General features: G+C 40.2%; 1 protein-coding gene across 4 annotated transcripts in view; it reads right to left on the bottom strand.

Annotated features, from left to right (window-relative positions):
- Positions 1-15,682, bottom strand: part of SYT9 (synaptotagmin 9) — a 246,562-nt gene that overhangs the window by 189,753 nt on the left and 41,127 nt on the right. For all 4 annotated transcript variants that reach the window (XM_032240616.1, XM_032240617.1, XM_032240614.1 and 1 more), the window contains exon 2: positions 2,028-2,379. In XM_032240616.1, the coding sequence (XP_032096507.1) occupies positions 2,028-2,379 (352 nt within the window). The remainder of the gene's footprint in view (positions 1-2,027; positions 2,380-15,682) is intronic.

The following is a 15,682-nucleotide window of genomic DNA, read 5'->3' as shown; positions in this document are numbered from 1 at the left end:
AAAACTAGGTCAGTAGCAATTTAGGTATGAATGTTTTAAATGCATAACAATGAAAATTGTCAGTAGTAGGTCGGATGCAGCTAGAAAGAGTAGTTTTCTTATGGTAGTTCAGATATTGCTAAACCCGATTTTTGCCATCAGAAAAGATAATGTAATTGCATGCCTCCCAAACTAAAATAAATTTGAACACAGAGTGCATTTTACAGGGATAATTCCTTCACTCTACCTCTTTGTTTTTTTCCTTCTAACCAATTTCTACAAATCAGTAGTGATGATAACAGTTTTTATTTTTAAGCAAATACGTACTAATATGCAGAGTATTGATATACTTTTCCAGTATAAATATTGTGATAATTATAGTGACATCATTACTATCAGTTTGTTAGAATTACAGCAGAGCTTTCAGATCAAATCTAAAAAGATCACAGTACGTACTACCACTATATATTGGAGGAATCTAGACCAGAAAAGTTACATGCAGAGTAGAACGAAATAGGAGACAATTTCGATGGAAATTTCAATGGAGACTCCATCTAAAAGGCTCTAGTTATTGAAATACTGAAAGGATTTGATTATGAGTCTGCACATTGCATGAGCTTTATGACAGCATCAAACAGAGCTCTAGTTATATTTAAGTCTTAAATCTGAAGATAAATCCTAGTGATAAAATCTGAGGATTTCTTCTAAATCAAATGGCAAACAACTACCCATCTCCTCACAGAGGAATATTTTAGATTTGCCTCTTTGATTCAGAATTGGAAATGATGCAAAAATAAGTTTCTAAAACAATCAAATTATAAACTGGCATATTCCATACCACTTAATGAGAATGAGTGGAGCCTCTAGGATAAACTCAATTAACATGAAAAGGGTAAAGTCTTATTTCTGTTTCTGGAGAACAAACAATAAAGATTTCTAAAAAATACCTCCAAACTGTGCTTATACTTTCCAAATAACAGCACATGCTATTCCTCTGGCCATCACTCAGGACAATATTTTCATTCTAAAGAGAGCTGCTTCCTGAGTCTCTTTTCCAAAAATCTCTTATTGAAAAATGAGTTTTTATATCCAGTGATTTAGAACTGTCTGTTTAGCCTCAAACACAATTTTGTGCAACGTCCGAGCCTTGGGAGAGGCCATAATGGCAATACTAACAGCAAAATGGCAGCTCGCATTTTGGAGTATTTACTAGGTGCCAGAACTGTGCAGCACATGTTATCATTTCAGTCTTAAAACCACCTACAAATCAGTACTATCTATTCCTCTTTTGAGGAAGAGGAAATGGACACATATGGAGTTTTAAATAATTTGTTCAATTTTATACCTGTAAGTAAAGGCAATTCATTTGACTTGAGAGACTGCACCTTTTATCACTGCATTATATTATTTCTCTACTGTTGAAGAGCAGAAAGTATCCAGACAATGAAAAGAGAGTGATCCAGGCCTGGTTACTCTGTGACCCTCCCAAAGGCTAGAGGTGGACAAAGACCTCCAGCCACACGGCGGAGCCTGAAGAGAGCCTGTGCGTGACTGTTAGGATAGGCGAGATGCACAGGGAATACATTCTACAGCAGTAGGAGGGCAGCAGGGAAGAGTGGTTAAGAACTCAGATTCTTGTGTTGGTTGAACCAGGGTTCCAACCCTGACCTGGGTGTTTACATATATGACTTTTTAAAAAATTTAATCTCCTTGACTTGTTTCTTCAACTGTAAAATAAAAATAATAGCATATATCTCATGCTAAGTTGGGAGCTATAATAAAATATGAATATAAAGTTCTTATAGAGTACTTCACACATGCTAAGTCTTAATATTTTAACTATTATTTTTATGAACTAAGTAAAGACCAAGAAGGGCTCAGGAACCTAACTTCAGCATAGGAAGCATGGGATTTCCCCATATTCATGTCTCTGATACAGAAGGGAAATCTAAAAGGTTATAGGCTCCTTGACCAATCAGTGCTATTGTTGCCAGAGAAGGGAATGGGCGGTTCTTGCTTGCATTCAGAAACGAAGAGGCATTACTAACCGAACCGACGAGGTTGGCTCTGTGACTTGGCGCTGCACGCGGATGCCATGGGCACAGTTCTCCTGAACCCCTGTCTGGGTGGAGAGGGGAATGTCAGGGGAAGTGTGGCTGATCTTCATGGAGGAGTCAGGGCAGGGCGTGGGAGGGTCTAGGAAGTCCTCGCTGTTCTCCTGCTCATTGGTCTCTGTGTCCGTGTAGTTAAGAGGCTCCTGGTTGTTGTCTTTGCTACCAGAAGGCAGGCCTCGTTCTCGCCACGGAACCCAGCAGAGTTTCCAAGACACGAAGAGAGACACGCCAAAGAGAGCAAGACCACAGGCAGTGACCACAAGGGTCAGCAGGCTCACTGAGATGTCTGCAAAGAAGCAAAGATCAAAGGTCAGTGTTATCATTCCCTCCATGCCAAGCATTGCATAGGGTGGGCAGAATGACCCTCTCATCCATTCATCCCTTGGGAGCTGACTATGGAAGCCCACGCTGGGGCGCACAGCTGGGTTACTTGGTTCTGGGGCAGTGACAATGAGAATTCATACACAAACCATAGGACCCGTGAGCAAAAACACACAAGAGGTAACATGGCATGCAGGCCATGTTTAGAAACCATAAACAGCCTGCTATGGCAAGAAAATGAATATATTCATGGGGACTAGAACGCCCTTCAAGTCAAATAAGACTCTATCCCACAGGCAGCACCAATCATTAATGTCTTTTGAGCGGGGCAGTTTCAAATGTCCTTAAAAATTACTCGGTCATTTCAGAGAGCTGTATAATATAATTGAGGAATTGTGTAAGTCACAACTTCTTAAATTAAAAGAAATCAGAGTGCTTTTTTTTTGGTTCTACTTTTCCTATTAACTTTTAAGGTTCTAAGCAAAATGAAGCTCAAGTCTTCTGTGGATTTTGCAGCTACAAGAACAACCACCACTCAGTGGCAGATCCTCAGGACCCAGGACACAATACTGTAGTTTGGGTTTCCCCAGCAGCATACCCTAAAACAATTATTCAAGGGCAAAGCATTATTTAGAGGGAGAAAGGGAAGCCAGTAAAAGGTACATTATCAAGCCAGTTCCTACAGTAGGGGAGTAAAGATTAAGCCTGCTGGAGAGGCCTAATACACCTCAGATATACTCTACCCAAGTGGCAAGGGATCCAAGGTATTACACATTTGCTCTCTTTAGTTGTTAATTTGAGGGCATTTCCCAAAGGGCATTAAATTCCCATCATTTGAAACCTGCAGCCCAGATGAACAAAGTAGGCTCCAGTGGTCAGGAACATCCCACATTGAAATCAATGCAGAGGCTGCATTGGAGGTCAACAGGCACACACTGAAGTGGTAAGGGGATATGGCAGGTAATCGCAGCATCTGCTACATGGATCATGGACCACAGCCCCATGGGTTCAGCAAGTCTTGGCAGTACAATATCCAGTGATTATGCCCCTAAGGTTCAAAACAGCTCACCCACTCCAGGCTTCTGCCCCAGGCTACAGTAGAGCCAGGGAGGCTAAGCATCAATCTGAAGGCATTTCTGGCACTATGGTGGCTGTAAAATCTTTATTTTAAAGAACCACCCTTCCTGTTATTACTGTGCTTCATTACACTCAGGATCCCCAAGGATTCTCCCCAGGATTTGCCTTTACTGCCCATCATTAATATTTGCATTGCTTCAACCAAAGTTTTCTGAATGCCCACTACATGCCAAGTGTTATGCTAAGCTCTGGAGATACAATGAGGAACATGATAGGCGCACACCATGTCTTCACAGATTCATATTCTAATGAAGGAGAAAATTAGAAATGAGTTATTTGGTACTCACAATTTCAACTATGCACAGCACTGCCAACATACCATGGTCTGTGACAAAGTTGTATTTTTGCTGCAGCATGCATGGGAACCCCTCCTGCAAGTCACTTACCTACTGAGTCAAGCTGAACAACCACCATCCCTGTGCTTTTCAACATGACACTGACAGCACTTGGTCATTCTTGTGAACTGATAAAACTGTTTATCAAAAACTCCTCTTAAAAGAAACCCAGCTGCCAGGGCTGGTGATGGATTTAACATATTTCCTCTATGCCTCCCAATCAATATTCACCCTTTTAGTGAAACAATATTATATCTCTGTTTGAAAATACTGGGGTTAAAGTTTCAATATGGGTAACTGTGCCAATCTTTTTCACTTTTATCTCCTCAAATCCCATGGAAATGGGATAAGCAATAGAAAATAAAAAAGAGCATCACCAATTCATCAGTTAACCAGTAACTTTGAGGAATGTCTGGAATTGTTTTAAAAGAAAAGCCCATCAGTGGGAACATTTAATACAGGCAAATGAAGGGAAACTGAGAGAAATTTAAAATCCCAGGTGCAGAGCAACAGGCAGGGATGGGGAACAGAGAGTGCAGTCAGTGGGGACAAAGTAAAAGGGGCTAGGTAGTATACCTCACAGAGCCTAACGTGAGGCGGGGGGGCATGGTTTGACCCCGGACTCCACCTGGTTCTGACCACTCACACAGGAGAGTAGAGAACATGCTGGTGCAGACCTCTATGATGGGTGGTAGTGCTGGGGGACCAGGAAGGAGGAAACCCTGTCCCAGGTAATCAGGCTGCAAACATCGATCCCCACCTTCTCCAACACAAAACAGGCTCTACATAGCAGTGAAATCTCTTAATACATTCTGTAATCTAAATGGAGACAAAACTTCTGTACATTCTGTTAATCACTTCAACTCTGTCCTGAGATAGACACTGCTAAGAGACCATCAGCAAAGGGTGGAGGAGGGGCACATTGGGAGGACATAGCATTTAGGAATGTGATGAGATAACTGTATTATTACTCACCAAATAGTCACTGTGTCCTATCACAGGGCTCCTCTCCAAGGGAGAAGCATAAATCCCAATCCCCAACGTTGGTCTTGGCTGTATGACACTCTGGTCAATGAAATACGAGTGAACATGGCCCATGCCACCTTGAAGCAGAGGTCCCTTGTGCTCCCACCTTCTGCATGAGAAGAGCTCTCAGATAAGCGCTGATCATCCAGCCTGACTGCCATAATGAGAAGACTTGTGGCATTAGCCCAAAGTGCAAAACAAGGAGAAAACTAAAACATGACTGACAGCCTGGGGCAAAGCTACAGCCGACTCACAGATCCATTAGCAAAACCTAAATATTTAGTGTATTAAGTAACAGGATTTTAAAGGGGTGTTGCCACAACAACAACAACAAAAGCTAATTTATGTGATCATATAATTTACTGTCCAAAGCTGGGACACGGCTAGGAGAGACAAAGGGTTATATTAATAATTACATGGGGATAAGATGCTTAGGATAGTCCAGGGAAAATTGGGACATAGGGTCATCATAAATGTAAGAACCCCATGTGACCTCTGAACTCATCAGCTTAGCACAACATGACCTCTCAGGTTTCAATTGGCATAGATAGCATATTGAGTAAAATGAAGTTCTGTCTCACTTTTAACTAGTAACCACAGGACCTCTGACCCAGTTCAAGAACAATTACAGCTTGTTAGTTGTCTACAGCTCTGGCACTCACAAAACAGCCTGCTCAGAAATCCAGTCATGGGGGATCCAGAAGAGCAGAGATCTTGTCCATCTCAACACTGAGTGCCAAGAATCTAAAAGAGTTCCTGGCACATAGTAGGCATTCAGCAAGTGATAAAGCCCACCTGAGGAGCCCTGTACCATCTGCTATGTCTACCTTGAATTATTGTTGTGTGGATTGTGGCCTGTAAGCCCTAGGAGGCACCAGTTACACTCATAGTCATTATAGATTTTTGTGCATGTTGTTATTTTTTAAATTACGGCAAATAGCAGGAGTGGCTTTTTTTCTGATTTACACAAAGGTGTTGTGTGAGTTAGCAGTACCCCAGGGAGAAATGCCTGCAGGAAACACCATTGATGACCTACACAGCCACACCAGACGCCAAGCATAATCGTCTGTACTACTGTTTACAAATAGCTGAGTATGCCTTCTAGATAGTATATTTGTACCTTTCTCTTGTTTTTTTCAGAAACAGGTGCTACAAAGCTACTTCAGCATCACTAAGGCCATACTTCCCACCTCTGACCCATGACCTCCAAAGTTGGAGAGGGAACATCAGCTTAGAATCATAAGATGTTATTTCTTCAGTTAGGTAGTAGGTACATGACCATTTGTTTTATTATTAATTTTTATATGTGTTCGTTAGATATATTATTGTCATTTATGGTATATCTCATTTTAAAAATTGAAAAATATATGACATGAAAAATAATCATGAGGTAATTTTTCTAAAGAATGTGAATTGCATAATTAGTTCTTTTTTCCAAAAGTCAAGGTAATAACCAGATAGTCACTCAGGGATGAAAAGAGGCAAATGGCAAACCAGTTCTGATCCGAATCCCTAGAAGTATTGCCGCTTTGGGGGTGACTATGCATAAAGCTATACTCAGAGCTGACATAGAGTGTATTCTTCCCAGGGAAGGTGTGGCACAGGATGTCCTGTAATCACGCCTGTTTGTCAAAAACCTCTTCTAGTGGCTATTAGCCCTAGCCATAAGACATGATGCATTGTAGCAACATCCCTGGCATACCAGATAGAAGACATCATGACACCTTGTACCCAGCAGACATTCCAGCTGGACACCTATAATTCTAGGGGATGCCTGCAAGTGTTTTTTCTTTAAAAAGTGGACCTGATTTAGAGTGGCAGTGACTACTGGCCAACAAGTAAAAAACTTAAGCCCATATACCTATGTGAAAAATTGGTTATCTTCCTAAAATTTGAAGGGCCAGGAAAAACACATAAACAGACAATAAAAGAAAAGTCATGAAACAAATGGGCAAATCGACACCTCAAAAGCGGGTAGTCAAGCTGAGCCATCAGAATAAATGGTCCCTGACATGAAACAAATTACAGTAATGCAAGAGGCAAATTAATTCATGTACTGAGATTTATAAAACAGCAACCAAGAGTGAGAATTATGACTGCGGCAGTAACTGGAAAAAGACACCCTTGAGATCCAATCTGATCTAACAGTAAAATAATGTAATTGGTGAAATAGAAGAAAAATTCAGTAGAAAGCAAAGTCAAGGAACATGTGCCTGAATGTAGACCGAGAAAAACAAAACCAAGCAAAACAGATACTTCGGAAATTTAAACGAAAAATATGATATGTATTCATTCAGGAGGTCCAATATTTAAATTTTCTAGAAGTAAGAACAGAGAGAATGAGAGAATGACGGTAAAAGTCATCAAAGAAAAAAACCAAGTCCCCTAGAACTGAAGGACAAGTGGATAGGGGTCCACTGAGCACCTATAATAAAATATCACTACCTTGGTTGCATTATTGTGAAATTTCAAATCATGAATATTAGAGAAGGTCAGAAAACTTAAGAGACAACATGAATCTGGAAAAATAACAAATAAATGGGAACCAATGAGAACACATGGACACAGGGAGGGGAGCACTACACACTGGGGTCTGCTGGGGGGAAATAGGGGAGGGACAGCGGAGGGTGGGGAGTTGGGGAGAGATAGCATGGGGAGAAATGCCAGGTATAGGTGATGGGGAGGAAGGCAGCAAATCACACTGCCACCTGTGTACCTATGCAACAACCTTCCATGTTCTTCACATGTACCCCAAAACCTAAAATGCAATAAAAAAATGCAATTTAAAAAAAAAAGAAATGGGAACCACAGTGGCAACAGACTTTTCACCAGAAACCATAGGTAACTGAATAATGCCTGCAAACTTCTGAGAAAAAATTACATTCAACCTAGAATTCTGTATTCAAATGCTATCAATAAAGTGTGAGGGCTAAAAAAGCCACCTTTCAAAACAAGTCAGAAAAACTATTTTTTATGTATTTATCTTAGCAAGTTACTTGAGGATGAATGTAGGAGATTAAAATGAGACAGAAAACACGCATACAGGAAAAACTGTATTCAAGTTGGAAGACTGGTGGACAAAAGTCCCAGCATGGGAGCTGAGCTACAGGCCTAGAGAGGAGCCAGTCCAGCCTAGAGCAGTTACGTGATTGGGTTTAAAACACCATACAACTAAGACACATTTATGAAACAAGAAACGTTTGATTTTAAAATGTAATGACATTAGAGGTTATTGTTATTTTAGGTATGATTATTGTATTGTGGTTATGTGTTCTAGGTATATGTAGAAATGATCAAATGATATGTCCACAATTTGCTTCACATTATAGATAAAATAACATTGACTATGAATTGATAATTGTCTGAGTTTTGAGTACATGGAGTTTATTATATTAACCTCTCTACTTTTAAATATGTTTGTCAATTTCCTGATGGAAAGTAAAAATAAAACAAGTTTTGGTAGGCGGAATCTCTGACTTCAAGCATAGATATTCTTATTTAATATATCTTGGGTGAGGTCCAGAGTCTCCATTTTTAGCAAGTATCTCAACTCTCTGAATAAATATGATCTCTCTCTCTCTCTCACACACACACATACACTCACACACACACACACCCGTGTTCAGAATACAAGATGTTTTCCTGATCCTCAGATAATTGCGCCTGGGTTGGGGGGTCCTAATAAATATAATACTTGGAAATTTAGTTAGAAAATTAGCCCATGGAGAACTTGAGGATATCAATGGTGCTTTGTACGGAGGTGGTAATGTAATTAGATAATGGAAACAGGTGGGATCAACAGCTCTGATGATAAGTGTTTCAGATTGCTGAACCAATGAGGAAACACTGTATTAAAATAAATCTTACAGATAATCCAGAACAATTCATGCCACAATTACCTCATCAATATCCCTTTCATGTAACTACAAAGCCTTCATTTAATATCCTAATTTCTGTATTTTTAAACTTTACAAAATGAATGTGTCCTGCTTTTGCAATTTAAAAAGATAATATTACTGTGAAACTAAAACTTCTCTAAAAATTAAAGTCTATTCAAATAAAAAGAAAGAAGAAAAGAAGAAGGAACAGGAGGCAGAGAAAGAGAAGGAGGAGAAATGGTTGAGTTCAAGCATCACAACATTCTGAAATTATCCAGCGAAGAACTTAGCTCCATACGCACCTCAACAGGCCAGAAGACATTCTCTGAGTGGTGACCTTGCAACATCTTGGATAAGAGGCATGTAATAGATTCCAGTTTAAATCAGATACTTGGTGTTTAAATGATTGAACTTAAGTCATCTGGTAAATATAATATTGCAGAAACATTGTTCTTTAGTGATACTACAGGCACCATATCACAGTATGTTACAGAAATACACAATCAAGATCTGCATTTCAACATTGTGTAACCATAGATAAATTTTCCATATCTTGTTTTGTCATAGTAACATTAGGATAATAATGGTATCTACATCTTGGGGTTTTAGTGAACATTTAGAAAGGTAGCAGTGCTCACTAAATACAAGTTATTGTTTTTTTTTTTTTTCATGAGGTATCTCAGGATTTGGCTTCTCCATATTGAGATTTATTGTGAATAAATAATCACTTTGATTACTAAATACTGAGGCCTCTGGCAGCTTTAAAAAATGGCCTGGCATCAAACAAATATCAGGTTCTCAACAGGTGCTTATTGAACTGAATTACTGAGGACAAGAGAAGGAGCTTCTACTGAGTACCTGATATTTACTACGTATTGAATTAGGGATATAAAATAAATAAAATTAATCCTTGTCCTCAGGAACTACTAGTCAAGAGAATTTCAAGAGTGCTAGTCACAATTTATAGAGTGCCACTATAGTCTAGAAGTCAGGCATACATAAACCAATACATAAAGTTCAGAGATGGCTTTTCATAAGACTAAGGAATTGATTCCAAGAAGTGAGGGTGCTGCTGAAATAAATACCTAAAAATATGAAAGCAGTTTTGAAATTATGTAATGGGTAGAAGCTGGAATAATTTTGGGGTGCATGCTTCAAAAAGCTTACACTGCCATAATGGACCATTAAGAGCAATGCTGGTGAAGCCTCAGGAAGAAAAGAGAAGAGCTGTAGAGAAAGCTTCGAGCTTCTTACAGAACTTTTATGTACCCATGACCAGAATGTTGGTAGTATATGAACAGTAAAGACCATTTGATAAAGTCTCAGAGGGAAATGAAGAACATGTTATTGGAAACCGGAAGAAAGGTGATCTTTGTTATAAAGTGGTAAATAACTTGGCTGAATTGCGTTCATGTTCTGCTATTTTGTGGAAGGTAGAACTTGGGAACAATGAAATGGGATATTTCGCTGAAGCTATTTCTAACCAAAGTATTGAAGTTGCAGCTTGGCTACTCCTGGCTGCTTATAGTAAAATGAAAGAAGAGAGAATGACTTAAATACAGAATTGTTAAGCAAAACAGAATGAGAACTTGTAGATTTACAATATTCTCAGTTTATCCACATTGCAAAAAATTAGAACCCATGTTTGGAAGAGAACAATAGTAGTGTGGCCAACTGATTAATTAAGAGATTAGTATGGGTATGAACTGCAGACTTAATCAGCCTCCCCAGCCGGGAAACTGCCAATATGAACTAAAGGGGAAGGAAATGAGAAGGAATGAAGGAAGGCTGTCAGATTTGGATTTTACAGGATGGGAGCACAATGCTATTCAGCTGAGACATGCACTATTTATCAAGAGAAATAAAGAAGGACCCTGAAGAAGATTCACAGATCATCAGGGTTGCCTCCTTGGTTTCAAAAGGGGTGGCCATTGCCTTCCTTTCAACAGGCTAAATGGCCCCACTGAAAGCCATAGGGGAAGGGCTGCCCAGAGGTGTGGGTGTGTGGGCCATGTGGCAGAAATCTGGGGGCTGAGTTTATGCCTGACAAAGCAGCAGGGGGCAGAGCCACAGCCCCAGGCAGGCCCTCAATCCCAGTGTGCCTGGAGGGCAGAATATTAAGCCAAAGAGGATTATTTCTGAGCCTTGAGACCTCATGGAGTTTGTCTTATAGTTTGGACTTACTCATGACCTGTTACCTCTTTTTCCTATTTTATTTCTCCATTTTGGAACAGAAATGTTCATCCTAGGCCTTTCCATCATTGCATTTGGATGCACATAACTTGCTTGGTTTCACAGGTTCACAGCTGGAAAGCAATTTGCCTCAGGATAAAATCATATTTTGAGTCTCACCCATATTCAATTTAGATAATATTTAGATGAGACTAGATTTTAGACTTTAGAGTTAATGCTGAAATGAGCTAAAACTTTTGGGGCTTTAGAGATGTCATGAATGTAGTTTGCAAGTAAGAAGGACATAGATTTTGGGTGGCTAGTAGTGGAATGATATAGATTTAATGCTTGTATCCCCCCCAAATTCATATGTTGAAATCCCAACATCCAATGTAACAGTATTAGGAGGTGGAGCCTTCAAGAGGTGATAAAGTCACGAAGGTGAAGCCCTCATGAATGGGATAAGTGCCCTCATAAAAGAGACTTAAGAGATTTCCCTCACTCCTTCCACCATGTGGGGACACAGAAAGTATGCTGGTGCCTTGGTTTTGAATTTCCCTGTCTCTAGAACTGTGAGAAACAATTTTCTGTTGTTTATAAGCCATCTAGTCCATGGCCTTCTGTTATAGTAACCCAAATAGACTAACATACCGTAGATGAGGAGTGAGTCAAATCCTACTTATTACTACTTCTCTTATACAAAGGTAAAACCCAGTCATCTGTCATGTGGCCAAAAGACTTCAACAGGAGAAAGAGAAAGTGAGGGTTTCTTTCTATGGCCATACGTGTTGCACAGGGAACAACTTGCTGAGCTTTACATGGTGTCCCTGGGAAACAACTTGTATATTCCAAGTCACCTAAGACCAGCTTTGCCATCATTTATATTTTGTGATCTTGGGTCAGTCCCCCTCGATGATCTTTCTCTGTCCTAGCAGGTTTGGGCATGGTTCTCACATTACGTGGTTCTTGTGAAACTGCCATATGACTTGGGGTACACAGCAATGTCTGTATCTAAGATTGAAACCATTATAATACTTCTTGTTAGTGACCATAAGTCATTGAGTGCTATTTAACTGAAGGCTAAAACTTAGGGCCATTCCTGCTTTTCATTCTTGCAGCAGACACACAGTTCTCTTCACTCTGGCTCATGGCAAAAATTGAAAGGATTAAGGAGCATTTACTTGGGTCTGCAGGGCCATACCATTTTTAAGGCATGGAGCCAGGTAAACAGAGCACTCCGCTGCCTTAAATATAAGCTTGAGGGCTAATAAAATGAATTGGAACATGTAAATTGGCAAATGGGATCAAATGTATTTTTTTCTGTGATCGACATAAAGGGAAGAACATCTGAAATATGACTGTTTCTGGCTGTCTGATTCCTTTTTCAGAAGGCTGCCCAGATGATTCTGCCTATGTTAACTAAGGAACTGGCCTAAAATTAGCATTGAGAGAACACTTTCTGTTACACCTTCTATTTGCAAAGTGCTGTCTCATCAGTGTGACCAGCTCCTCTTCACACTGGCATCACCACCCCTGCATTTCCCAGATCAGGCAGGAGCTGCTGAAGCCAGACACTGACTGCCTGGAGCCATATACACTAAGAGCCAGATGTTAGTTTTTGTGTACATAATCTCTGATCTCCAAACCTGATGCACCTGAGTTTCCACTATCTGCATAACAGGAAGGTTCAGGAATCATTATTAGGTTCACTGCTGGGTTTCTGCTCTCTTTTTACTCAATCACTCCAGAAATTATTTAATTGGGGGAAAATCTACTTAAAAATATTTTACACCCACTTTATTAGAAGTGCTTGCAGAATCTACAGTGTTTTCTACACTGTTGGATTCTGGCCTGTGCAGTGTAAATGGAAACATTCAGATGTGCTAGGATTCTTGTAAAATTATAGAAAATCTGACATGCAGGATGCAAGGTTTTAGACAATTGAGACTTTTTGCCTGAAAAGAACTATGAAACAAAACTCAAGAACATGTGGGGACTGGGGACCGGCCAAAGAGGTCAACAACTCTTTTTGGCGTGCCCACAGGAAATGGGATCTCGATCTGCTCTGTAGGGCTGTGTGGAGCTGGAGGGGAATGGGATTCAGGAAATGGAGACCAGCTTTGTTGCCTGCTGTGAGACTTTGGGCTACCTGCACTCTCCTGGGCCATTTCTTACCTCTATAATGGGGGAAGAGATTCCTTCTAGCCTGGCTATGCACTTGCATCTATATAAAACCTATCACAGTGCTTTCATAGTGTTGCCTGAAATTCTTTTTAAGCTTAGCACTACTGTATTGGCTCAATAATTCACACTTCCCACAGGACCCTTTTACACGCTTTTTCAGTCGAAGTCCTTTTCTCGGCCAGATCTTGTCTTGCTTTGATCCAATTCCTGTTTTAATCTCTCATCTACCCTGTGGAAAAAGATCAAAAGGCTGCTTATAATCACCTTTGTGAATGAGCATTTAGAAAAATCTCATAAAGCAATACGTAATGTGGGAAAGTTTCTTCACATTTTTGGCTTCCATGAGAAGTGACTTTTCCCTAAATGTTCCTGCTCATTTCTCTTACCCCTCACTTGTCCATTCCAAGGAGAAGTGAGTTTTTTCCTTGATTAGAAAGCCAGGCTTAGTCTTGCCTCTCACTTCTGTATGACATTCACCTTCCTGCACAAGGCACGGTGCAATGTTGGAAAGTTTGTTGTTGCTCCAGACCCCAAGATTGGGCAGACTCCAAGATTGTCTCCTGACCTTCCTCAGGCATAGCTGGACACTTTCAGAACAAGGCCTTGATCCTTAAACCCGTGGCCCTGCATGTGTTTAGAGAGCAAACTGGATAAATGCTCTCTGCTAGCTGTACTTAAGCTGGTATGGGCAGAAGACTCCCAGGCTTCTGTTGGCATGAAGAGAGTTACACGGGGATTCCCCCCACCCCCAGAACATGGCAGTTGAACAAGACACAGGATATATGAGAAAATGACCTGCAGATTGGGTGCAGACTTGTTTTTAAACACATGTGAGACACTCCCTAGAGGCTTCTCATGGTTCTTGAAACAAGAAGCAGAGTTCTTGGTGAGTATTGGTGAGCTGTTGGGAGCAGTGGGCCAATGCACTTTGTGTGTGAGTATCTGCAGGCTGTTTAGGTTCTAGGCATTTTAGTTTATAATTCTATGACTGTAAAACAATATTTTCTCTTTCAAATTGGAAACTTAAAAAATCCTATGCTCAAATAACTCAGCATTTTTATGTGCTGCCCTTTAGAGTCAAAAGACTCTCTTTCAACATCTGATGAATACTGAAACCATGTCCTAACACTTGTATTTTAATTCTACTGTCCTCCACTCTTTCCCCAGCTTTGGGCCCTGTGAGGCTGACCTACATGGACTATAACAAGGGGCTCTCTTGCATTTGGATTCTGTTGAGTTCAACCAAAAGGAGGCCCCTAAAGGGAAACTGGAGGGTGGAAGACGAGCGAAGTTATAGCATTTATTCCTCCATGTTTCTTCCCGGTAAGTCACCACATTGCATGTGTCCCTCTACTGAAGGCCACAGCTCTTTTGGGGGGTTCTTTCAGGCCTGTGGATAGCAAAGGCTTCCTACTATTACTAGCCCCGGAGTACTGCACCATCCTTTGCTCCTTTTCTTGAATCCTGACCATATCTTTGTAATAAAGGTCCTATACTAAACTCTTTTCAAATTACCTAGTTTGACCATATCACCTATTTCCACTGGGACCCAGACTGATTCACTGTAGACTGAGTTGTTTCCTAACATACAAAATGAGATAAGCTTCTATATATGAAGGGGCTTCCTGATCTTATATTCTTAAATTGTTTGAGAAACCTTATCTCTAAAGTATCTCCTACAACTTAGCATGATGTCTGGCACATCAGAGGAACTCAAATTTAATGAGTGATAAAATTCTAAGCTACATTTTATACCCATTCCTTACTCCACTAAAAAGTGTGCTTTAGGAAAAGGAACTGGCAAAGAAGCTGTATGTTTAAGTATATATACACAACAGGCATTAAGACTACGTTTTCATCGTGATTGAAAATGATACAATATTTCATGCTTCTCTAAACATTTAAGACTCCACAGAGGCAGAGGAGTACCGTAGAAGGAGGACTAGTTCTGGGAGAAGCATCATGTATTAAATTAACCTCACAACACATTGTTTAGAGCTGCTGCTCATGGAGGTATTATATAACTGGGGCTGGAGTGCCCCGTCCAGACTGTTTCAGGGAAACTAATCTTCAGGATAAGTTCTTAGTGCCTGAATATATCTCCAAATAGTCTTGCTTCTATGGTCAATGTTAACTTTACAAGAGTCTCTCCTGAGAAATACTCTCAAGTCACAAGGTTGCCTAACGTCAGAACAAAGAGCGGACTCCTGGTTCAAATTTTTCCCTGTTTTTTTCCTCATTTCTGTCTGGAACCCTCATCTGTGACAAAACCACAGACTTTGTTCCAACATATAACTCCTTACCTGAAGCCCACCTCTATCCCCCAGATCATGGATCTGTCTGTGCTGAAAGCATGGTCAGGCTTCGACTATTAGTAATTGGTTAAAAGCATAGGCTCTTGTGTCTTTGTATTCAACTGTCAGCTTTCTGTCAATTTCCATTTAGCAAATAATTCATGCTACTAAAATAAAGATGGTCTCTTTTACATTGTTAATTTTTATCAGGAGTCATGATAGCAGTTGGCATTTATTCATCA

This window comes from Sapajus apella, unplaced genomic scaffold (assembly GCF_009761245.1).
Source record: "Sapajus apella isolate SASKATOON/1434 unplaced genomic scaffold, GSC_monkey_1.0 scaffold47, whole genome shotgun sequence".
Taxonomy (NCBI): Eukaryota; Metazoa; Chordata; class Mammalia; order Primates; family Cebidae; genus Sapajus; species Sapajus apella.
The sequence above is the reverse complement of the archived record's forward strand: the minus strand, read 5'-3'. Positions and strand labels throughout refer to the sequence as shown.